We start from the raw sequence: 26406 nt of genomic DNA, 5'->3' as shown, positions 1-26406 counted from the left end.
AATTCCTCTCCATGTGAGATGGACTTGTATTTATTAACTAAACCTAGTAAAGAGAATCTTAAAACAAAAGCAGTATTTTCTGTGCCAGAGATGATCATTTGTAAGTGCGTATGTTTGCTTCTTATTCTCAATGTGTCAATTAACTTAAAAATTCATAATAAGCAGAGCTCTTTCCAAGGCTGAAATAGATATGGGCTTGAAGATCCTGTAGCCGTGCGTCCTGCATAGCCAGTAAACTGTCAGTGAAAATCCCCCTTCCTTTTCTATCAGGCAGTGCTCGGAAAGAGCTCAAAATTATTCAGATTCCCGTGGCGGTTTTGAAAGATAACTGTGACTAACTTACGTAACTGGTCCAGTTTTTTGGGAAAGCTGCGGTTTGCCATCCTGACCCTCCTCCAGCAGCTGGAGTTGAAGGGTAGAAGAGCTGTGTGTGTCTGGCACACAGCAGTGTTGCAAGGCTGCCTTGCAAATACTGCGTATTTCTTAAGTTGAGTTCTCTAAGCTGTTCCCCAACCAATCTAATTTTTTATCTGTTTTAATGAGAAACGTGAGCTCTAAAATTGGGTGTTAATAACAGCTTGAAGTCACCTTCTCAAATCTTGTTACAGTTTCCCCATTTTTGGTTTTTGATTTATAAAAGATGGTTTGGCAGGCATTTCAGGAAAATTCAGGCTAGAAATGGTGAGCCAGATTCTTCTTTCATTTACTCTTAAATATATATCTAGAATAACTCTGCAAATATTGGTGCAATTGCTGTATATTTACTGTAGCTCGCAGAGGGTTGAAAACAGCCCGGCATTATATATAGCAGACTGGATGGTTGTGTAGTCTTTACTGGGATAAGTGGTAAAGCATTGGATCCAGAAGTTAAAAGACATAACATTTTATTATGGAAAGTGTTTGCAAAAAAGCAAAGTAGTTAAAAGTTGAAATGGGGGAAGACGAGGTGAAGTTTCAGATGTGGGACCCAGTACTGCATATTAGTAGATAAGATTGTGTATGAATACGTGGATCTGCACGACAAACAAAACTGCAGACGGACTGTAGAACTGGGTCCTTATTTACTATTCCTGTCTCTTTTCTCTTCTGTTATTACTAAGGAGCTCAGGAGTTCTCTTTGAATTATTAAAAGAGGGTGGAACGTTGTTGAATTTCTTTATTTTTTGCAAGTCTCACAATATTAGGTGTGTTGTGTTTTTTTTTTTTTTAAAGCCCCATCTTCTGGAATCTGGTGAGAATTTTGCCTTCCATTTAAAACAAACCAAGAAGCAGAAATTTTCTAGCCCTCGTGCTTCTAGAATAAAGTTCTGAAATACTTCCCAGATGTATGCATAAGGTTCAGACCAAAAGCCAACTGATTTGCTGTCTCTCTAAAACATTTCATATTTTTAAGTTGGTCACAGTTTTTGAATGTTCAGTTTGAAATCCTGAAACTGTTTTCTCCTCTATCCGTTAGTACTTCAACGCGGATGTGTTTTAATCAGATGTTCATGTTTTAAACTTTAAATTGAGGTTACAAATGAGGCTTTATCTGTGCAAAAAAAAAAAAGAACTAGTTTGTTTTAAAGTTAAACCACTTTCAGGGCAAATTAACATTTGAAGCTTCAGATTTTGTAAGACGTATATCACCCCCAGTACAAAAAAGCACTTAGAAGATGCTTATTGAGTTTCCTAAAATAGGTATATTTTCCCAAGTCTTGATTATCCTATTGATTATTCCCCCAAAAAGCGGTATGAATATGCATGATGCGTGAATATTTTCAGTAAGGGTAGGATTTCTTCAGGACATACACAAGAACTGTGTGTGTCTTAAAGCGAGTAATTAATTTCAAATACAGATGGAGCCTTTGGAGCTCTGAAAGTCTGCTGATTCACATCTGCCTATATTTTTTAAATGGATATATATATATATTTATACCCAGAAGATACCAACATCTTCACTGCTGCGTTCTTTGTGTCTGCAGACAGTGCTCTCTCCAGCTAAAAATACCAGTGGACGTTTAAGTTATGGTAGACCATCGATGCTGCAGGCTTCACAACGGTAAAGCTCACTTGGTAGGAGTGAGCTGCAGAGCTGGTTGGCAGGAATCATGTGCTCTGCAATACTTAAGTACCATCCAGGAATAATAGGGCCGATGCTGAGACACAAGCAAGTGGATGATTTCGGTTGATGTGGTCTGGCACTGCAGATGTAAATTGTAGAGAGTACGAGTTGAGGACAAGGCACAGGGCTGAGAGTCAGGAGAGCAGAGTTATGTTCCCGGTCCATTGGAGCTCTGTGCTGGGCAAATCAGTTGCCTATTGATATAGCTGAGTTGTCTGGGCCAGCATGGAAATTTTTAGCTGCTGTTTGAAGAGTGCTTTGAGAGCTTCTCAAGGAAGGATTACAGGAGATTGCTCTAGGTGGCAGAGCATGAAGAGGTAACCTAGCTATGTCTGGTTTGGTTTTGTACAATGAGGGCAATGTGCGTTTCTTTTGAGGAGCATAAATTTAAAAACGTTTCTGTTCATTTCTTGTGTTAAAAATTCAAATCTTAACTATTCCAGTGGGTGTAGAGCTAATAAAATGGTGGCATCACAAGAGCTGAGGTTGCGTCAATGTACAAATCGGGACCTCTGGTTTTCAGAGTACTTATAAAGTAATTTGAGGTATGTCTACTCACAGGCATAATTTCTGCTTTCCTCCGTGGGTGGATGTTCACATTCCAGGTTAAGAAAGCCATTTGTGTAAAATACAACCCATGTACCTTTATTCCAGAATAACAATGTCTGTGCACCTGAGCTAATTGGGAAGAACAGAGATACCAAAAGCTTTAGCTGAGGCAGTTTAAACTGGCTATGAATACTTCATCCCCTTTTCCCCCTAGCCAATAGATGGTTGAGGTATAGTTCGATTTTTCTGAATAAACTGAAATAGGCCTCTCAAAGAAAACCTAGGTGTCCGTACCGGGGGGGCTGCGCAGCTTTCAGTGCTGCTGTTTTAAATGCTGCTACAAGTTTGTGTGTAGACAAGGCCCAAGTGAGTTATGGTGGAGCTATTAGAAGGGAAAGTGATTTTTTTCTTAGGCTGATTAAAATTCTTTGGTCTTTCTGTTTGTTTGTTTTTAAACACCTATTTAGCTTTTAATTAACATTTAAGAGAAAGGAAGCTGGTTAAATATTCAATACCTCCTCCCTTTCAATTAAGGTAGAACAGTACACAATGCATGATGAGGCCTCTGGGAAGTATGGAAAAACGGAGAAGAGCAGGCTCCCGATTGTCATTTTCAGGGGGACGGGAAAGGTGAAACCCATCTGATTATTATTACCGTTAACAATAATAATGTTGAGGCTTTTTTTGAACATCAGAAAGCAGTTTAAAAATGCAGTTATTCTTTAAAATCATATGTGCTGGGTTTTGCCTTTAAATACCTTTGCTTTTCCTATCCTGTTCTTTACTTATTTTGGGGGCAAGGATGGGGAATTTTCTAAGCCTTTTTGGTAGCTTAGTAGGGAGGCTGCAGATGCTGGAGAAGTTATTCTTTATGCTACATGCCCTTGTTTTCATTTTGATGCAGTTCTTTCAGTCCCAGCGAGTCGGCAGCCTCAAATCATATGGCCCTGAAAGCTCAATCGAGCAAGTGGGAAAGAGCTATGTTGCCGCCATGCTCTGTGCTAGAATCTAGTCTCTTCCCCCTCTGTGCTAGAATCTAGTCTCTTCCCCCTTCTCTTCCTCCCCCTTGAAGAATCCAGTTACCTTCTGTCTGTGAGTCTGTTATCCCTCAGAACTGCACATAAAACATTCAGAAAAGAATGCCTTAATGAAAGAAATTGATTGGAAAAATATACTAGTATTTATGACTCAATAAATACCCTTCCTAAACTTAAATTCCTTCTTTCTGATTTTGTGTACCCTAATTTATCTAACAAAATACTTCTTTTGTTAGCAATCTTGTTTAAAACAATTATGTTAACTAAAAAAAAAAAAGACCATTTTACATTATGGAAACACCACTGCCCAAAAGGTGATGTATTTTTAAGCTTGCTATTTCTTTTAGCGTGGTGAGACAACTTACCTGTAGAAAATACTTTGTTTCTATCAAATATCATACAAAAATGATTTTTTAAATCATTGTGTTATGTAAACAGATTTTTAAAATGGAATTGCTGGCACCAGATATCAGTTGTAAATGTATATGCCTGAATGAGTGGTTGCTTTTTTTTTAAGGAACAAAGAGATAGCAGATGCTAAAATGCATAGCTATTGGATATGTTTCATATACTGTGACTTCAAGGTTTACTGGATATAAGAATGCATTGATTTTTAAAAACAGAAATAAATGTTTTGCAAAAAGATTTCTGACTGCATATAAAACAAGACTTTCCAATTCAACTTTAAAATTAGCTTATTGTGATGACCTACTATCAAATGCATGGTGACAGTATAGGTTTTTTAAGTAGCTGCTATCTTATCTGTTGTGTGGTGACCTATTCAGTACTATGGCTTTTTATTTTCAAAAAAACCCAAGGTATTTCCTCCATGATTCTTTCTTCCAAATACACAAACACGTGAGTAGCTTTACATGTATGTCTGTCTTGTGATTACTCATCAGTAGAGTTAATGATGTGTATTTACTGGCTGGACTAAAACAAGAATTAGTCCAATTAGTTCAATAATTGGTTATTTACCAAATATTTTCTTAATTATTGAGAGTCCATTTATACTTCAGCTGTAAATAACAGCAAATCTCCCATTAATTTCTGCTAAAGTGGTATTTTTTTCTTTTAAAAACATTTTTTCATAGCTTTTTGTTTCAAAACCCTGTTCATAGAAATTAGAGGAAAATTTCACAGTTCCAGAGGATAATGAAAATAACACATTCTATCAGAAGGTTCATATTTAAGTCAAACTGTCATCCAGGTGAACTTAACACCTTGTGAAGATTTATTTTTATTTTATTTTTATTTTATTTTATTTTATTTTATTTGTAAAGGAAAAAGGCTGAAAGAAGTAGCATGTATATATCTGGAAACAGTCAAATTCTGTTATCTAGAAAATTCTTTACTACTATATGATTAAAAGTTATGTGAGCAACCTAAGACTGAAGTCTCTGAATTGGTTGACCTCAGAGGTGTATCCTTTAGATGCAAATACCACTAATGTTAATTTTATCTCAGCTGGATATAAATTATATCCAGTTACAACAAACCCATGCCATAGAGCTCTAGAAGATGATGAAGTTAAAGAGCTGATGAAGGCAATGAGGCTGGTGCAAAAAGGATTTTGCCTGTGGCTTTGGGAACAGGGTCCTGCCCAGCTAGATAGCATGGACTTCTCGTTGTGAAGAGAGGAGATGAGACTGTAGAAAAGACTCTGCACCTTTCCTAGCTCGCTCCTAGTCATTCTCCGATAAGAGCATCTTCAAGAGGGATTAGAGTGAAAGCAGGGATCAGTTCGGCAGACGACGTGCAAGAGGAGCTCTCCTAGATATCGAGGAGACATCAGGTCTTGTGTGTGGGAGGCCGTGGTGTAGGTAGATACTTTACTAAACTAGAAGCAAATACAAGTCCTGCAAACATTTGTGCTGCGCACGTGGAGATATGTAGATAAACCTCAATCTTACTCTTTCTGTATATTTTTTTTCTCTTTTTTTTTTTTTTTCTCCAGATTCTCTGAAGCAGTTGCGTAGTAAGGACAATACTGATGAAAAGCAATATCGGTAAATCAATAACTTTTTTCTTTCTCTTTTTTAAGGCGAACACACACAAGAAACCAATTCACCTCATTCACTGAAGAAGGATATAGAAAACATGGGGAAAGGTAAAATAATAAGGGCCTCTTACGTTATAAAACTGCTCTTTGTTTTAAGAGAATATTAGGATAATGGGGGCACTTCTGTTCTGCACCATATTTTAAGCTTGTCAAGTAACATGAATAATATATGGACCTTTGGGTGGATATAATTGAGATTAATGCATATATATCAATCAATACATGACACTAATATAATACTTTAATATATTACATTGATTTATATTCATGGCTTTCTGCACAAAATCTATTGTAGGTCTATGCAACACTTTTTTTTTTTAATAACTGCTAAAATATTTTGTCTTATAGTAATGAATTGCTCTGCAACTGTTCTTTCAAGAATTATTTATACAGATTAGCAAAACCACTTTTCATTTCTCATTGTTAGAGGAACTCCAGAAGGTTTTGTTTGAACAGATCGACTTACGGAGGAGACTAGAACAGGAATTCCAGGTGTTGAAAGGAAATGCATCTTTCCCAGTCTTCAGTAAGACACATATCTGTGGTTTTGGTGTTATTTGTGGGTGGGTGGTTGTTGTCAGATTGTTAAAAGGGGAGAGGTATGTTCTCAGTTGTGTTGCCAGGACCTTTGGCTTAGTTCTGCTGAGCTTGATGGCACTTCTGCTGTGGCTTTTCAGGCTGCTCAAGCAGGCCTTTTGTAGAGAAAATATGAAGCTGAATGTCTGTTTTGGTGTATATTTTACTGGTTTTGATAACATTGAATACAGTGAGTAGACAGAAACATGTCTGGGGCTTCTTGGGGTACAGTGATGTCGGTGATCTTAACCAGCTTCTTGGAGGCTTTTGAAGACAAGGTACTTCATAGTCATCTTTAGATGGTTCTAGCTGATGCTGGAGAATTGATTTTGCCTGTGTTTAAGGAGTAGAAAGACCTGTTTGGATTTTTCCTCTTGAGATGGGCTATTTGAGATGGCCCTTTCACCACGACTGATGAGCGGGGTGCTGTTATCCAGGGGTGATGGAATGTGCTGGGCATGTGTTAAATAAAAGAAAACAAAATGGACACTTAGTAGGGTTTTCGTGAAGCTGCCAGAAACTTGAACTGCATGTACAAGGATATGGAAAAAGACCTATTGATTGACCTTTTGAATTACACTCCAGGAGAAATCCCATGTAGATCAGGACAAGGTAGAAGACACAGTAAGGGCTCTCTAACATGCAATGAATGTAGTGTTACAGAGCTGGAGTGATCAGGGCATCTCCATTGCTCTTTGCCCATCTGTAACACAGCACCACACAGAGATCAGTACTGTTGTGCAGGCTTCCCCATGCCTGGCTGTCACAGCTCTGCAGCTGCCTGCCCAGACAGTCCCCCCCAGTTCAGTATTAAATGCAACCTAAAGGAAAAAGCATGTTTGCACCCACCTTTTGCTTCTTCATGAAGTCCAAAGGAGGTCTGACAGCATCTCCATTCAATATTTTCCTAATGTTGATGATGCGAGGTTTTTTTAAACTCTGCTTTTTAAACTCTCAATTTTTGTCCTTGTTTTCCTGTGAGACTATACGCTGATGGAGAACTGCAGAGTTACTTTACTCACAGTAAGCCAAGATAGATACATTAAAACCTTCCCAGACTAATTGTCAGGCTCTTCTGCCATTTGCTAACTTCTCTTAACTCCTGCGTGACTGAAATGTTTGACCAGCACTCAATGCAAAATGCCCTCGTGCTGGTTTATCATAGTTTCTTGAAGAGTTCAGAAACTCTCTGTTTTGTTAGTCCTCTGAGTTTCTTCATAAAAACTCCAGGGACAAAAAACAGTATTGCCAGTACCCCTGAGGTAAGTCAGTCAACCAAAACCCACTGCTGCAAGCTGAGGAATGTTGCACCTCCCTGGATTGCAGGAAAAGGTGGGAACACAGACAGCATTTTCCTATTATTTAAAGAAAATACATTTTCCCCCTTTCTGTAGCATCAGATAGAGTAAGTTCAGGGAAGCAAGGAAGTGCGAGGACTTTGGGAATGACTTAATCTTTAGCCCAAATATCGAAAGATGTAGACAGCTTCATAAATAAAGGAGAAGAGCCGCCTGAGGTGATACAGGTATTAATGAAAGGAGGATAACCTCATCCTTCAGTATAAATTCAATCATTACATGGATTTGGGAGTGAGGTAATTTTCAAATAATTTGTGTAGATCAAAACACTGATGTGTGGTATTGGCGAAATGGCATCTTGGAGTTTTGCCATTCAGGTCATTCATTTATCCTTTTGTTCTTCTACAGTAAAATTAATGCTCTGTCATTGCCATGTAAATAAACACTGCAATTAAACCACATGAAATACAATTCAAATAAAAGAAAACAACACGTATGGCCAACCAAGGAAGTGGCGACTGTGTATGCCGGCTTGAAAAATATGTGGTTTCAATGTACCACAAAGTAGTGGTCAATTTTCTTCAGGACTAAAATAGAAAACAGATAACGTGCTATAAACAATATATACAAGTGACTGTAAAACCTATTTACAGATTTAGATTTACAAAAAAACCCCACCCCTCCTCCACATATAATAAAACAAGAAAAAGGGTCTTTGTAAAACAAATAAGTGTAAAATCCAAGATAAGTGTGGTTTGTCCTCTAGAGCAGTACGTGTTCTAGCAAAAGAGATGGGGTCTGTTCCAGGCTCTCGCTGCTGGACGGGGCTGCTGCTTTAGGTCAGGTATTAGAAATTATTTGTTTTGCCAGGTTTCCCAAGTTACTAACTGCCTATGGTGGTATTGGATAGGGAGGAGCTAGGGAGAGATCCAGCTAAAGGAAAATGGAGGTAAAATTAAAATTGTATTGATGGATTTGTCATGGCTTGGAGACACCTGAGGCTGTAGGAGGGAGTGAAGAGCAGGCAGGTAATGGGCTTTCTATCCCAGTCTGGCTCACCGCAGCATTGGGCTGAGTGGCCATGGGGACTGGATCTCTGTCCCATCCTTGAAGCTGCTGAGGACAGGAACACACTGCCAGGGTAATTCTCACTCGCACGGGTTGGGGTGGTTCTCCCTGTGCTTTGCACTGTCTGTGGGTAAGTGAGGAGCCTTTGGCTTTTAAGTCTTCTCAACCTTTTTTAAAAAGGAGAAAATTCATCCCTGTTTCAGCAGGGAGCCAATGTGTGAGATGTGGAAGGTAATACTGTGTCTCTCTAGAAAATGCTCCTGTTGGGTTACCTGGAGTTAACTTGAAAGTCACCTTTTTTTGGGTCTTGCATTTGGAACTGAGCATGTTTGGGGCATTACACATTAATAGCATCAAACCACCACCCACAGCAGTGCTATGCAGTGTTGTATGTAAATGGTGTTTGGTTTCCATGTTCTCATGGAAATCACTGTTAAATGAAACTGATCTTATTTGCAAGCTCATTTAGCAATACTATGCTGCACGCTTCTCTGTGGCTTCTTGTACCTGCTTGAAATGTGGCCTGTGATAATTTATAAAACAGCAGACCTTGTCCTCTGATGTTTGCACCTTTATTTTTTATATTGCTGTTGTACTTGAAAGCTGCAGATGAGGTTTTCCTTTGCCTAGAAGATCTCTCAACGCAGAGATCACTTGAAGAAAATAAAGAGATCAGATCACTTGAAGAAAATCAAAGAATTTGCTGTCCTGATAGAAATATGAGCACCTGTGCACAGTTGACAGCATGTTCTCCCAGAACCCTCCACTGGTTTGTACCTTTGGTCTCAGCTGGCACGCATTTCATCCGGCTGCATTTAACAATGTGGTAATAAAATGGCAGAGACGTAGTCTGGATAGTTAAAGTATTTAATTTTGTGTTAAGAAAACTATTTAAATATTCATATCTTTTCTCTTGGGTATTGCTCATGGCTTTGTCTGTAAGCATTCAGACTCAGATAAATGCTGCCAGAAAAAACACTGTCCTTACCATTAACACCCCATTTCCACTGTGAGCTTGGACATTTGCAGTGCAGGACTAAGCAAGATTTCTGAGCTATTTGTTCTGAGAGGTGATAAGCTTGTGAAGAGGCAGTTGAGAGGAAAGTGTTGAGGAGAGAAGGAAAATTTATCCATATAGCCTACTCAGCGTGAAACTGGAGGACCTCAGTAGTAGCTAGCACAGGTCTATCAGCCTTTAGTGACCAGGACAGGAGGCGGTCGCCTTTTTATACTGCACAGCTTTTTTTGGGATAGGAAGAGAGGAATTGCAAACCTGCTTTATTTCTGTCGGCTTCTTTTTCTGGTCGAGTTGGAGTAGAGGGAATAGGCTGAAAAATTCTGTGGGCATTTACTTGAAATCTGAAGAAATTTATTAAGATAATGTCATCATGTCCTTTTCTATGTGGCTGTGCTGGATCCTGATGGTTTCAGCCTGACAAATTTTCTCACTCTTTCTTTGTTTCATTGCTATTTTCTTGTTGTCCTAAAGTGCCTCCTTGCCTTTTAAACAACAACTTGCTCGTCATTCAGAGAGGGCAAAGTTCTTGTGTGAAAGAGGAGGACGGAACTCTGTCCTCTTGTACTTTCTTCTAGCCCCTTCCCGTGCCCACACTTGATGGGGACACATCCCCTTTCCCCACAGGCAAGGTACATCCTTCCTCTCCACTGTATTGTGCCATGGCTGCTCACTGCCTTCCTGCTCCTGCTTTTGGGGTTGAGAAGTCGTGGCGAGGCTCTGCAGCTGGTTTGGGAGTGGGTGAGCTCCCAGCACTGCGGCAGCACACAGAGTATTAATAGGAGCCGCTCATTCTCACCTGGGCTCAAATCTCTTCATTGCAATTTAGGTGTTTCTGTGACTCCCATTACTGTGCTATCAAAGAATCCCACAGTCATTTAATCCATTAATCCTCCCAATGCACTTGGCAGATGAAGCAGTGCTATTATTCCTGCTTTAGTGGTGATGAAAGGAGGCATGGAGGCACGGAGTCCAGTAGAGCATGTATTGAACCCAGGCTTCCTGAGTCCTGGGCTAGTGTCCCAGCAACCAGCATGACTATTTAACTCTTTTAATTGGTTAGTTGTAAATAAACCATTTTAGCTGCCTTGGCCTTTTAGTGCCCTTCTCCAAGCTCTGGGTGTTGAGATGCTTCATGCTGTTTTCTGTTGGCATTCACCTTGCTGCTCCCGTGGTCCAGGACAGACTTCAGTCTCCTGGATCAAAATTATGTTGGTTGGAATGGGTTTTCTTTCCTCTTCCATTTAATAGTCCATCACTGCACCCAGGTCTCCATCATGCAACTCTCCAAGTTATTTGCTTCTTGTCAATAGTTTTGTTTATATTTTTCTGTCTTTTTCCCAACCTCCAACAGCAATGTTATAGAATGCAGACCAGCAGTTAATCTTCTACCAAATTAAGTTTTGTCTGAAATGATTACTGAGGAGGAAAATAAAGGAAGGAGGAGCTACTGGAGCAGGAAGGCTGGCCTGTGCTGTAACCCAGCTATCTAGGATCTGTCTTTCAAAGACTTTTTCCCTTCTGAGTTCCATGTCACTGTTTATGGAGCTTTAGTCTGAGTTTTGTTCAAAGCCGTCAGCACTACGTTACAAACTACAAATCAAACCCTGCATCCTTGAACGCTTTCTGTTCTCACATATTGGACATCCCTATTGATGTTAACAGATTTATGCCAAAGCAAAGAAGAGCAGCTTTTGCTCTTCTCTTCAGTGTTGGTAGAAGTTTGACTAATGACTGCAGAGTCTGGCCCATTGAGAAAATCACTGTGAGAATGAATGCTAGCAACAGAAACTTAGCAGCCTACATTTGCTAATTGGGGAAGAAGCTGAATCTGATTTTTCCACAGTTTTTCTGTTGTCTACAGTGTCTCCTACTAGAGAAGAAGTTTTTGTTAGGCATGCATTTTAATTGGGTGAAGGGCTTTGTAGTGCTTCACAATTCCTCAGTAGTGATTGGGTTTGATTTCATTTGATTTATATGAATTCTGCTGTGTGGTCTCTGTTTTAATTACTGCATCTACTTTTTTTTTTCCCTCTTATAGATAATTTTCAAGATCAGATGAAGCGGGAACTGGCATACAGAGAAGAAATGGTACAGCAGCTACAAATTGTAAGTTTGCCTTCTCTGCTAAAAATGTTATGAACTGTCGCTTTGTTTTTTAAATGCACTCCTCAAACTTTTCCTTTGTGAGCCATACAGATGTACTATTACTGAGCTCATATTACCTTATACTTAGCAAGATGTAAGCATGCAGTTCTCAGCTGGTTTAGAGTCTAATTACCTGGAGATTTACTTTCATACAGTAACCAGATGGGTCTTCGTGTTTCAACTGAATGAAATGTGTTGAATCAACACGGAGAGGTGCTTCTTCAGAGAGAAACATGAGGACTGAATCAGTAAACCTTAAGCAGTTAAATGTTTCTACCTTGTACGAGTTGCCAAGGGGTGCATTTCAGCCCTCAGTAGGGAATCGGTGCGAGGCCAGCTTCTCACTGGCAAATAAACCTTAGGAAGTGTCTTTTTCAAATTTCAGCCACTATAAGAAGTGCTTAACTCAGCAGTAAAGGATCGAGTTACCAAAACACAGTTCAGTGCAGGCACACATTGCTGTTTGGTCTCTTGCTTGTTATTTTAAACCAAGAGGGATTTCGCATGTGTGTTAGTGCAACTCTAGATCATTGCATACAACTGTGCTGTTTTGAAAACTTGACATACTTAATCCAGTACAAGCAAGGGGTGGAGTATGTGAAGCTGTTTCTTACTCAGATACTGCTTAGTGTGGTTTTAAGAGCAAGGCATCATAATGAATGGGAGGCTATCAGCTAATGCTTGTTTTGCTAGTGCTTTTTCTGTGATCGGTCTGACATTATTCAACAGGGGTTTTTTGAGGTGGGCTTGCCAAATATCTCCACTTACCTGAATCAGCCCTGTGCTCGAGCATCTAAGTTTTTCCTGGTGCAGAGAAAGCATTGTCCAGCCTTCTGGTACTGTCATTTTCTAATTGATGGGTTAGGACATAAAAATAAAGCTGAAGGCCAGGATTGTCAAACTTGTGCACCTATGTTTAGAGGTATTTAGGAGTGGCCTTATTTTTAGAGCTGCTGAACATTCCTGCTCCCTGTTCCTGCTGACTTCAGAGATTTCAATGTGAGATGGAGGGTGCTTGAAGGAGGTTGTTTATGGAGGAAATTCAAGTCCAGAACATCTTTGGAGATTTTTTGCTGCTGGTCTCCACTCTTTTCCTTTAATGCGTCCAGTTGTTACTGTGTTCCCCTTTGTCTCCCGATGCCAGGCAAGGAGTTTAACTTGATCTGTGAATTGCATTGTCACAGAAGATGGTAATTAGGATGCCATCCTGAAAAGTACTTCCCCTGCTGCTTTGGACTTGAGGCAGGTGACCTGTCTGATTCCTGCTGTGAAGCACTTTTAAGCACAAAGTTTGTGGGCCCACTTCAGCCTTTATCTCTTGTGTCAGCTGAACTTGGAGCTAACTCACTCTTCCTCCCAGGGAGAGAATGGATCATCTCTGCCATTCACTTTGTGGCCCAGTTGTGAAGTTGTTTCTGAAACTGGATAACCCAGACCTCCAGCAAGCCAGCCGTGGTGGTTTTTCTGATTTACAAGAAGTGGAGAAATCACAAAGTTCAGTGTAGTGCTTTTTCTCGGGCAGGAAAAGAAATATGATCATGTAATTCACACCCTTTTCACTTACTGATGCATGCTACAGAAAGACTAATAGTCATTTAATCATTAAACAGAGCTGCCTGAATGTACTTACAGAGAATAGTTTCAACATTTAATGTACTGCACCAACAATTCAGGACCTCTTCACTCACTGTGGATGCCTGAGTTTAATTATCATGAATAGAAATGTTGTCTAGTCATCAGTAAGTCTTTATGCTCACGTTTGGGTGTCCCTCCTGGTATTGGCGAGGCAGGTTGTTGTCCTGGTTTCGGCTGGGATAGAGTTAATTTTCTTCCTAGTAGCTGGTATAGTGCTGTGCTTTGGATTTTAGTATGAGAATAATATTTATAACACGCTGATGTTTTGGCTGTCGCTAAGCGGTGTTTACATTGGTCAAGGACTTTCCCCCCCCCTTCAGCTCCCCATGCTCTGCCAGGTGCCCAAGAAATGGGAGGGGGCACAGCCAGGATAGTTGATCCAAACTGGCCAAAGGGCTATTCCATACCATATGATGTCATGCCCAGTATATAAACTGGGGGAGTTGGCCGGGGGGTAGCAATCACTGCTTGGGGACTGGCTGGGCGTCGGTCGGCGGGTGGTGAGCAGTTGTATCTTTTTTTTTTTTTTTCCCCTTTTTTCCCTCCCTTGGGTTTTGTTCCTCTCTCTCTCTCTCTCGTTGTTTTCCTTCTCATTATAATTCATTATTATTATTACTATTATTTTGTTCCAATTATTAAACTGTTCTTATCTCAACCCACGAGTTTTCTTACTTTTGCTCTTCCGATTCTCTCCCCCATCCCACCGGGGGGGGGAGGAAGTGAGCGAGCGGCTGCGTGGTGCTTAGCTGCCGGCTGGGGCTAAACCACAACAGTTGTGTATCAGTGAGACCAGTAAAAGGATGTTTGCATATGAAGAACTGAGAGACTGCTGCAAATAACCAGTGTGTTTGTTTAAACTGGGTGCAGAAATCTTCAGTGATGTTTTGGTTGATAACTTAAATGGAGTCAGCACTTTTGATGTGATAATCCCTGCAGTTACTTTAATTCATTCATGTGAATATTATTATTATTCATTCATGTGAATATTTTGTATGGTTATATCTAGAATTAAGATTAATGAGCTGAATGTGCTAACAATAGAATCCCTTTGGCCTTCTTAGGTTATGGCATGGATGAATTAAAGCTTTTGGTGCAGAATACACAAAAAGCATGGTTATGTTTGATTTTCTTGTTTGTGGTTTTTGTTGTTGCTGTTTTATTTTTAACAGGGGTAGGTTGTTTTGTTTTGTATGTACCTGGGAGGCTATGCTATTGCTTTAACAGAGCTGCCCACACCTAATTTTCTTGCTAACACAGAAGTGCAAAGTGAAAAGCAGAAGTGTTTAATGCATACTCACATCTTAATTTTACTTACAGCTTCATAGGTGTATACCTTTGTAGTATTAAACTCAAAATTTACTGGTATAATAGCCACAGAACTTGGCTTAATTGCTTTTTTTTATTTTACAAACAATATAAATGCACAGAGTCAGTTTCTTTTGGCTTTTCTCACCACTGAAGGATTATACAACTTAAATTAGTCCTTCCTGAAGACTTGTGCATGATTATGAAGGCATCTCTTGAAACAGTGGGTACCAGAGGCAGGTTTTGCCCTAACGATGGTTTCACTCACCCTGAACTGGAATGCTTCAAGCTGCGTAACTGGGTAGTCAGACTTTAAACTAAACTGCCTTGTAGTGTTTGATGTGTCAGAGATGTCTGGAATACAACAAGCTGAAGCTAAGCATGAAATAATTAACCAAATATAATTGTATTTGAAAACTTTCTGGTGTGAACGCCCACTGTAACCTGACTGTTACACGGAAAGGACTGCTTGAAGGTAGTGCTTTATGCCCAGCCAGTACTGAACACTGAACGTAACGCTTTTTTCTCACAGTTCTTGGGTGACATTGTGAAACTCCAATGCAGAAGGCGATGATAAATCGCCAGGCGTGGAGAGCAGCCGCGCCGAGTGGTGTGGCAGCTCCGGGGGGCGCTGGCGCGGGCCCCGGGTGCCCTCTGCCGCTCCCCGGCCGTCACTACACCCGCAGCGGTGGGAGTGACGTGGGTTTAATGTTTTTCATTAAAAGCCTCAGTTAAAGCAGTGTTTAATCAATGGGCTTTTATTTTAATGCTCTGTCCGCTGCGGACTTTTAAAAAAAATATTTTATGGCTTCCTGAAAGTCAGGAGTAAGGTTCAGATCATTGGGAAAATGGAGGGTGGGTCCTGTTCTGTTCCATCCTCTGCGATGGATGTTGACTTCTTTGGACATAACCTGGCTTGGTAGGTAGCTGGAGCAGTGGGACGTTGTGCAGCCATCAGCAATTTCTGTTGAGAAAGGAGTTGGTCAGAGTGTCTGGAGAAGCTACCAGGAAGTATTGCAACCTGTTTGTGCCAAGCTCTCGGCCAAGTGCCAGGAAGCAACCGATCGTCATATTTAACAAGAAAATGGATCTTAAATCACTGAATACATTTTTTGCTGCTTCCTCCTTCAAAGCGCTGTCTCCCAAATTGGCTAAGTTCAGTGCATGTACTTGGAGGTCATATTTTACTTCAGGCATGGATTGTCTGGCTTCTGTTATTAAGCTGTACAGAAAGGGCCACCGAGAAGAAATCTCTGCCCAGCAGGTTGGGGTAAATTCTAACATGGCACATGTGGTATGGCCTCAGAAGAGCTCACCTGCCTTTAGAGTTGTCAGTTTCTGTCCAGTGTGACCAGAATTCATCTGTCAGGATAGCCCAGAAAGCCTAACAAAGTACTGAGTCAGCTCCTGCTTGAGACTCTGTATCTGTCTGATATTGTCTTCTGAGCAGCTGTGTTAGTGGATCAAATTTAAAAAGCATGAACTTTCTTCCTAGCTGCCTGGTGGGAGAAAAAGATCAGAAGCAGTATTCCCAGCATGACGATTTTTATCCTTTTATGTTTTTGTGAACCCCTCTAAAACATTGCCACAGAGAAGTAGAACACCAAGCAGCAAATTTAAGCTCCTGCAGACAGGCTAGCTTTTCTTAATTTCCTTTCAGGGGTCCCTTACAAGTAGTTTGTAGGTTCCCAGGAAGCGCTGACCACAGTTGTAACCTATCCATCAGGAAAAGCTAAGGTGGTGTTCATCACCCTGCCATTGTGGTTTAGATAACTAAGATCAGGTAGTGATCAATCCCACTAATTTTACATAGGGGTAAAAGGCAGCAGGTCTTTGAGACATGTTAGAAATGTGAATTACTCAGGCAGTCCCTTGTCTTTCCAGCTCAAGTGGAAAATGTTGGTTTGGTTTTGTTTGGGTTTTTTTAATGTATACTCCCATGAACTGAATTCCTCCTCACTAGCCTAACTTTGGGCTGATAATAATGTTCAGAGCTCAGAACTGGATCCAGCTGGAACTCCTCTGATGTTTGATGGCCTTCTACTCTCAGTGCTGCTTTGAATCAACCCTGTTCTTCAGAGGCAGACAATAAAATAAATCAGGAACTACCTGCAAAGTTGATTTCTATCTCTGCATCATCTTTCATCCTGATCTCTAAAGATTCACAAGGAGTGTTTAAAAGAAGAAAAATATCTACCATGTGGTAATGTTGGTAGATCTTTAGAGGTATGAGATCATGTTCCTCTGGGTCCTACTGTAATTAAGAAAAGCACCAGTAGGTTTAATTCCTATTTTAGGTTGTATATGGAAAGTAGGTGCTTTGTACAACTAATGTATTCATTATACAAAGAAGGAATATCCACATTTTTGTGTGCGGAGACCTTGGTCACTGCATGCCTGTCACTCCATATTCAAAAAGTGGAAATAGGAAATAGCAGTGCTTTATTGGGATTTCTGTTTTGGTCCTCTGCTTAAAGTGGTCCAGCTAGATTGATTGACCTTGACAAGAATGTTAGAGGCAAACGTCAGTTCAGCAGAATGGCACTTGGATTTCTTGAGCTGCATCTTGTGCTGAAGTGCCTGTCCACTGACACCCAGATAATAACAGGTAAAAGAGCATTTCTGGAACTCTATTTACTGTGTCTTGCAGACTCCAAGGCAGATTTCATTACCTTGCCCCCCTCAAACCAGAGAGATGTTTATATTTTTTCTCATTAATTTCTTCTTCTGTGCTTTAGCAGTTGGGATGATACTGCAGGTCTGTTTCTATATGTTCTGTTATCTTCATTTGATTTTTGGTGGAGTTCCTCTCCAGGTTTAGTGGTACAAATTGGGAATATGTCCTTTTGATGCTGAAGGTAGCATACACATCCCTGACTGTGTACAGAAAAGTGAGCTGACAAGTACTATTTTCACCAGAATTTTATTTGTCACTGTCTGCTTTTTTAAGACAGGTGAGCGAAACTTGTATCTTGACAATGCATCTGGGTATGCCTTGGGTTAATAGGATGGAGCTGTGACTCTTTCTCCAGTAAATTCAAATGTTAAAGAAAAGGAATGCCTTGTAGAATTAATGGTTATTTAAAACAGAAGTAAAAGCTTCCTTTCCTTTAGAATCTGTAGAAGTTGTGATCCAAAATGGATGTGTATGTACCAGAGAGCCACAAGCCAGCCTCTGCTATTGCCTGTCTGCAAAATCCTTTTTTCTACTGTATTAGTGTGCTCCAGTACTTAAAAATACATAGGGGAGAGACTGCATACTCCAGCTGTGACTCTCTGTTGCCTTGCATCCTGTGCAGACCAGTACACTGCCATGAGCACATGCCACTACCCACCCGGGAGGGAAGAGTCTCTGAACTCAGCCCACACGGCTATAAATACTTTCACAGGGCAATAGTGGAGACTCGCCCTCTAGGGCAAGCCATTGGCACTTCCATTCCTCCTCCAGCTAGCTGTCAAAGGCTCAGTGCGTGCTTTTTCTTCTCCTTAATCCCATGCATCACAGAATCACAGAATCGTATAGGTTGGAAAAGACCTTTAAGATCATCGAGGCCAACCGTAAACCTAACACTACCAAGACCACCGCTATACCATGTCCCTAAGCACCTCATCCAAACGTCCTTTAAATACCTCCAGGGATGGCGACTCAACTACTTCCCTGGGCAGCCTGTTCCAATGCTTGATAACCCTTTCAGTGAAGAAAAATTTCCTAATATCCAGTCTAAACCTCCCCTGGCGCAACTTGAGGCCATTTCCTCTTGTCCTATCACTTGTTACCTGGGAGAAGAGACCGACCCCCACCTCTCTACAACCTCCTTTCAGGTAGTTGTAGAGAGCAATAAGGTCTCCCCTCAGCCTCCTTTTCTCCAGGCTAAACAATCCCAGTTCCCTCAGCTGCTCCTCATAAGACTTCTGCTCTAGACCCTTCACCAGCTTCGTTGCCCTTCTCTGGACTCACTCCAGCACCTCGCTGTCTCTCTTGTAGTGGGGGGCCCAAAAGTGAACACAGTATTCGAGGTGCGGCCTCACCAGTGCCGAGTACAGGGGCACGATCACTTCCCTAGTCCTGCTGGCCACACTATTTTTGATACAAGCCAGGATGCCATTGGCTTTCTTGGCCACCTGGGCACACTGCTGGCTCATATTCAGGTGGCTGTCAACCAACACCCCCAGGTCCTTCTCTGCCAGGCAGCTTTCCAGACACTCTTCCCAAGCCTGCATGGGGAAGCATCGTTCTATCCAGAAGCACCATGTGTGCAGAGACTGTAGTTTTCCAGTAGCAGTTCAGCTGCACATCCGTCTCCTTTCCTGCATAAATATGCTTTGCATTTGGAAGGGCTGTCTTGGCTGGACAGTGTTCTGACTTGAGGTCTCAAGTGCACTCTCTGGAAATGAGAATTGTTTAACTAAATACCTGTAGATACACATCAGATAATAGTGCTTTGGGGTACTGAAGATTCCCTCTTCAAGCAACAGAAGTCAGGGTGATGTATCATGTACCCCACCTAGAGATGGGATGCAAAGGTGAAGTCTCAAAAAGAGGATGGTGTACAGAAGCTTCTTTGATGTCCAAGTGTAGCAGGGATCAGACGTTCTTTAGAAATGAATCCCCAATCCTGTCTGCTTATCTGCGCTTTGGTTCATGTTGTGGAGCAGACTCAGAGCTTGCAAACTGGATTTCTTCTGGATGAAGCAAATGAGGATGTATTCCAGGAATGCACATAGGAGTGTGCTCTAGCTCTTAATGGGTGATCAGTACCCAGGACCAGACTAGAGCTAGCCTGAAGAAAAAAACCCCAAGAGAAATGCAGTATGGACACTGGGTCTTTCTCCTGCACCCTACAGATCTGCTCCCATTGCAATGTATTTCCTATTAATGTGGACTTAGTCATAAGAAACAGATTGCTTGCTACTTAAAACTGAACTATCTGCACTTCTGTTATTTCTGGCAGGGGTGTACACACTTTGGTAAGGGCCACGCATTGGATCTTCATGCCCATTTGAGTGCTGATCCTATCCTGCATTGCAACAGTCACCATGGATGTGCAAAAGGGGACTGTATTGTTATGAAGAACCCTAAATACTATTCCAGAACAGCACTGGAGTTACCAAATGCTCTTCCAATGACAAAAGTAGAAGATGACATTGTAGGTGATTTAACTCATGAAGAAGGTAGTCATTTCCCTATTGGATGCCTACCTCTCCCAGTTTCATTTATTACCAGGAGGATGGATAAACCAACACATATTGAAAAGACACTGATATGCCAAATATAGCAGAGAAGTGGATTAAGAACAGTTAATTTCTGACAGAATGTACCCTGTTGTATTATCTAGGTCAGTACGGCTTGGGAGATGTCCTATATAATTGGTGGCCATGCAAACCGATGTTGCCTGTTGGCCGTTGTGAGTGGGAGAGAGGAAGAAAGCAGTTGGTGAAGCATCACAGGTCTCAGCTGAAATGTGCTTATTCAGGCATTTTGTTTGTGGCTCCCTTTTGAATATAAACCATGCAAATGGGTGATCAGGTAAACAGTTTCTTTGCATACTCCTCTCTGCTGCAGTTCGGAGAGGAGTTTTCCAGCCTTTGCAAACACTGTGCCCCGGAAGGCAGCTCTGTTGGAGGACCTGGTGGAGGGGAGAGCTCTGTTTTTTGGGGGGATCTGGCAGCAAGCTTCCTGATAGCTTTCAGCTTCTGTGAAGGGTAGGCGTTATAAGAGTAGTCAGACAAAACACCTGGATCCTGGGTCTTTTCAGGTCATCAGTAGTTTGATCCTCTCAGTTCATGCACATGCATTTCCCTTTTCACAGGGCTGTGTAGTGGGGGAAGCAACATGCCCCCATAAAAGGCTTCTGCTTTTATTCAGCCAGACAGCTCATCTTTGCAGACACTGCTGCTTCCTGGTGCTGCTGCTTTCGATCAGATTGACCTCCTTTCCCAAGACGTGAAAGGGTTAGTTCCTGAGCTGCAGATGCCCCTTTCTTTCCTCTCATCCTGAGCCTTCCCTGCTCTTTTCCTTATTAAGGAAGGCAGGGATGGAGAGAGATGACACTGCGGATACTGCACTTTATACCAGCCCAGAGACACGCTGAGCACAACTCACACAAACGTCCTCGCATACTGCAGGCATAATCTAATTAAAACCAAAACAGGGATGCACAAGAATATATGTTAGGTATATAGTCAGTGGATATGGATGTAAATTCACGTGCTTCTAGTATGTTATTAGGTGTGTGGGGCAGGTCACTTGAACTCTGTGCGTTTGCCTGTCTGTTCCTTTTGCTGTTTGTGCAGCTTAAGGCTTTGCTCCTGGCTTCAGCCCAGCCTATTTGTCAGCTTGCAGTAATGTATTTGACATTATTTGTGAATATATTCTAGAGTGCCTGACAGCAGAAGCAGGTCACCTCAGTGTGCAGCAGCACCTGGGAGTGTAGGGACATAGATTTTCTGATCCCAACCTGAATTCCTCCAACAGTCCTTCCAAAAGGCGGCATGGAAAAATAGTGAGTTTGTAGTCACTTGGATTCCCAGCTATGGAGAAATCTCAGAGCGATTTAGTTTTGTTGCGTTCTAAAGGCCCAGCATTGAAAAAGAGCAGCCCTGTACTGTATTCCCAGTAGCCAGTGAGCACATCATCCCACTTTGTTTCTAAATATAACTATGTTCCCTAATATGCCTATGTTCTCTGTTTTTCTTTAATTATTTGTTCTGCTTCAGTGGCTTCCCTCAGATTGGTGCAAGTCAGAGATAACTATTATGAAGTTCCTAATTATGGTGATATAAATATATGAAGTCTCATACTCCCACCCTGCTGTATTTCATCTGTGCAGAGATGAGTGTTTGTTGCCTGCTCTGTTACAGACAGCTGATTTTTGTCATCTCACAGGTAGCAGAATGAGCGGTGGCTTTATTTTTCCCAGCAACTGATATAAACAAAACATCGGAAGATATCTTTTCCATTGGATTTTAAAATCTATCTGTTGTTTTAATTTGGGCCATTTTTATTTTATTTCTGCTTCAACATTCTTGCAGTTTTGTAAAGAGTTCAATCCTTTAATTTAAGGTACTGTTTCCTAAAATGATACAGGGAGGCAAACAAAACCTTTCATTTGCAGGGATTCCAGCTTGGATGTTTTGTTAGTCAAACCTTGGCTTAAAGCAGTGGCTTTGTTTCTGTGTCATTGCAGATTCCTTATGCAGCAAGCTTGATCAGGAAAGAAAAGCTCGGTGCACACCTCAGCAAAAGTTAAAGGTGAGCTTATGAAAGAAGAGATCTTATTCTGCCTGGCCTGGCCGTCATGTTTTTCTTTGCAGGCACTGCAAGAATTAAGAGAATAATTCTGTTGCATGATGTTACTGATTCTGGTCTAAAAGCTCTGTCTGTGGAGGTGTCGTGCTATGGTCTAAAGCTGATAACTGACATGTCACAAATTACGAGGCTTCAGTGGGGTAGGACGTACCACTGGGTGAATCCAGGCCTAATCGCCTGAGCATGTGCTTCTACTCTCTGGCACTGGAAAGTTGCATCAAGGTCATATAACTTCAGTGAAAGGAGGGAAATACCTTGGCATTCACAGTGCAGTAAACGTTCACACACAGGCAGGTAGGGATGGATTTTTCTGCCCATAATGGAGCTTCTTCAGCTCTAGGAAAGAGCAGTATATTTTGGGAGCTTTACAGAACTACACCAATACTGTCTTCTGTAGTTCAGTCTCCTGCAGATGCCAATTACCCTGTTGCCCATGTGCAGGATCTTCCTAAACCCAACACTGCATTTTTCAGGAGTGTTTTTTAGAAGCGTTCAGTTAGAAGAAACACTGTCTCCATCATCAGTGGCCTGGGAGATTCCAGTTTCAGGTGCTAAAGCCTTAACATTTAAATGACATTCTCTTTTTTTTTGGTAAAACAAGAAGATTAGGGCTTGGAGACAGAGAGGCAAAAAGCCGGTAGCCCTGCTACTGTGTTATGCCACAAAATCTGGCTTGTGGATTCACTGAAAAAATCCCTGAGGTGGAGTAGGCGGATTAGAAAAAAAGAGCTATTCATACATAGAGACCTCAGTAATGCACAAAGAGGTATTCAAGAGAAAGTCTGGGGCATCTGAGAAGGGTTTGATAGTATAGATGATGGAGGTTTGCCTGAGCTATGGAAGAAGCAGATACTTAAAAATAAAAACATTAGGAGTAAGCATAGAGTAACCAGATAACCAGTATCCGTGACCTCGAGCTCTGCCTACTGAGATAAGGAGATTAGTCTAAGCATCAAGTTGGTCTGTTTTGCCCTCTTGTGCATACTTTCTTACTGACTGCCAGCATTTTCCAGTTGAGTCTACATTAATCTGAGCACTGATTTAAAATAAATTCAGTGATATTAATATCCTGAATAAAACAGTATGCCTCCCCAGATGAGAAGCAGCGGGTCCTGACCTGAGCGCCTTGTCCAAAGCACTGATCTACAATAGAAGTCTGCCTGAGGATGGCAGCATCAGATGAACAGCACCGTTTGTTCCCAGCATCAGGTTTTCATCAGCTGACAAGCCCTGCAAGGAAGGTGCTGGCATCACAGCTATGAGCATTTCCTGCTTATGTGCTGAGAGTGTGAAGGATGGATGCGTTTCTCACGCTGTTTTTGTTTCCAGTGGCACACCATCCCTGCACACAACAGGGATTTCTCTAAGTAGGCCCTAGTGCTTTTGAAAGATTAGTTGTTACTTAACTGCTAAGCTAAATCAGTCAAGTTGCGATTCTCTGCTATATTGTTCAGAAGCAATTTCAGATTCTCAGTGTGCCAAGCAGAAAAGAGATGCCTCAAGAAGAAACGTGTATGCACATACATACCCACACAATACACCAAGGGGGTGAAGACCCTGCGTGTTGCAGAGCAACCACTCAATGCTCTGTGTTTTTTGGCAATCCTTTGGTACCCTTGTTGGGCTTTGTGTTCCTTTCCACAGCAAGTCTTGTTGTGTTTAGTCATACTTCAGTCAGTTGCAATTTGCACTTCATCTTTAATGTGACTATTCCCATGTGACTCTACAGATACTAACTAGCAAAGTCTCAGAGGATGCTTCTGGAGCAGGTGACTTACGTGTATCCCTTTTTCAGGGATTGTAAATAAATGTTGTAATTCTGTGAGTAAGGAAATCTCAAACTTGGACTTAGTGTTGGTAACATTTTCTCTCTTTCTTTTTTTCTTTTTTTTTTTTTTTTTTTTAATTCCCAGAAGCACAGGATCTTTTGCAGTTGTTACCTTGTAAGTTATAACCCACCACTCAGAAAGCTGACTTGTATAAAGACTGAGAAAATTGAAGGGCTTGGGAATTTAAAGAACAAACAAATAGGGTTCCTCTGAACCCAAGGACAAGTGACCTCAAAGCATCATGGACAACCATGTAAAATAGAATGTAGCAGCCATTTATTAGTAAAAACAAAACAACAACAACAGAAAATTAAAAAATGCCTGTCCTGGATCTTTTTTGGTGGTACCAAAGTTTAAGTCTTTGTGTTTTTTAGAAGGACTACTGAACTTGATAGAGAAAATGCTTTCGAAGAATTGTACAGATAAGCTGTGAAGGGAACTGCTGATCCTTTCAATGTCACAAACACTGACAACATCTGCCAGTTCATCTTTTGCTTTTCAATAGTGATTGTTTTATGGAAAGAAATGCGCATCTTACCAGATGGGCCAGAACCACATTTGGATGGATGGATGGATAGAGCAGCGTTAGCCATACACAGTGCTTTTTAAAAGCAGACTGGAAATTCTCACACCCCTCTCCCTCAGCCCCTTCCTCCTCTGGTATTTTGCCTGCTGTATGAATTAAGATTGTACTCCTGGAAATATTTTACAATTTAATATTGAGTGTAATTAAGAATATAATCACTGTTATCAAAAAAGGTATTTAACTCTGTTGTAGTTTCTTTATCATTCATGTGGATAAAAAGTCTATAATAAAAAAAAAAAAGAAAACTATGAGATAATAGTTGAGCTTCCCTGTAATTTAATGCTATACTTACTCCACTACAGAAAAGAACTGGGAAATTTATCCCCAAAAATATCTTTTAAAAAGTATTTTAATTCACAAATAGGTGTTGAAGTATTTCATGGCAGAAATCCTCTGCCTCTGGTTATTTAGAAAACGTTTGGAAGTAGATTTGGTGGAATTTCAGGAAGTGCCTTGTGGATTTGATTTAACTCTGCTTCCACAGAAATAAAGGGAGACATGCCAAAGTCAGTCGACTTTTGAAGACCGCAGCCATAGTCTTCTAGGTCTTTTCCTGATGATGTGCAACACCCCGATTGCCAGGGCTTTCCTGAGTGGAATTCATCTTCATGCAAAAGGTCTCAGTCCCAAGCATGGTGTCATCCCTGAGCATACAACTGTGTAGAAGATCGCCCACACCAATACAGCACCACCAGCATCTGAAAGTGGTTTCAGCCACCCCTGGTATTTGGATGTGTCGCGGAGTTGTGCTCTCAATATTTCCCTCGTTCCCAGCAAATCCCCAGGAGATTAAATCAGCTGGCTTTACAGTTCCTTTGCGCAGCCCGACAGATCTGGAAGGCAGGGGAGGGAGGGCACAGCCTGTTTATGTGCCCTTCCCTGTGTAGTTTGCTCCTGTAGTAGGTGAGCTGACAAGACTCAAATACAAGACTCACTGAACCGGCAGCATTATGGCTTTTGTAGCGTGGAAAAAAAGCAACGAAAGCACCAGAAAAGCTGGACCAGGTCAGACCAAAAGTTCATCTGTGCCGGTACCCTGTTCCCAATAGTAGATGAAATCAGATACTTTGTGAAAGCATGCAAGTAGTTAGAGATATGTTCCCAGAATATTGTTTTGGCATCTAATGATTTACGACTCGGGTTTTCTGATCTAGACATGATGTCTTGTTTTGAATAACCCCCAATGGATTTTTTTTCTTCCATTAACTCATCCAGTGATTTTTTAAAACCTAGGCATGCTTTTAGCAGCTTACAGCATCCTGTGGCAATAAGTGCCACAGCTTAAATACAGGTTGTGAGGAAAAAAAAACCCCAGCTTCTGATGTTTGGAGCTTCCACCTGTTAGCCTCATTTTATGCCCTGGGCTTCTTGTACTGGATGAGACCAGTTGCCAGTTGACTACTGGCAATCCCTGTCCACCTTCTTCATGCCAGTCGTGATTTCATAGGCATCTATTGAGCCTTTTCGGTTGTCTTTTTTTCCAGGTTGAAGAGGCATAGCCATCCCTCCAACAGAAGCAGTCCCATAGTTTTGTAGCCTTCATGTACCTTTTCCTGATCGGCTATATCCTTTTTGAGATGGGGAATTAGCTGCGTAGAGTATTCAGGATACAGGATACTATATAGATTATAGTACAGAGTGACATGATATTTTCTGTGATGAATGAACTCGACTGTAGTGTCACGGTAAAATGCTTTACCACTATAGAACAAAAATTTTGCCCAGACATAAAGTAATCCTGTTGCTCAATAAGAAATTACTGCTCTAATGGCTTCTGAGCGCCAGAGCTCCTGGATGTGGTCAGGCGTGCAGAGTAACCTGTTGTCCCCCACCATTTGAGAACCAGCCTGTTCAGGCCCAGGAGCAGACACGAAGGATCTACAGC

At 41.3% G+C, this 26406-nt stretch overlaps 1 protein-coding gene across 1 annotated transcript in view; it reads left to right on the top strand.

Moving 5' to 3' along the window:
- The window catches only part of SKOR2 (SKI family transcriptional corepressor 2), a 29747-nt gene extending 5122 nt beyond the window's left edge, over positions 1 to 24625 (top strand). The window contains exons 4-8 of the mRNA XM_075488914.1: positions 5735 to 5800; positions 6180 to 6278; positions 11751 to 11818; positions 21985 to 22049; positions 24020 to 24625. Coding sequence (XP_075345029.1) covers positions 5735 to 5800; positions 6180 to 6278; positions 11751 to 11818; positions 21985 to 22047 — 296 coding nt within the window. The 3' untranslated portion in view covers positions 22048 to 22049; positions 24020 to 24625. The remainder of the gene's footprint in view (positions 1 to 5734; positions 5801 to 6179; positions 6279 to 11750; positions 11819 to 21984; positions 22050 to 24019) is intronic.
- The last annotated feature ends 1781 nt before the right edge of the window (positions 24626 to 26406 follow it).

The sequence above is a fragment of the Mycteria americana genome, assembly GCF_035582795.1.
Source record: "Mycteria americana isolate JAX WOST 10 ecotype Jacksonville Zoo and Gardens chromosome Z unlocalized genomic scaffold, USCA_MyAme_1.0 Scaffold_18, whole genome shotgun sequence".
Lineage (NCBI taxonomy): Eukaryota > Metazoa > Chordata > Aves > Ciconiiformes > Ciconiidae > Mycteria > Mycteria americana.
This window is presented reverse-complemented; position numbering and strand designations above follow the sequence as displayed.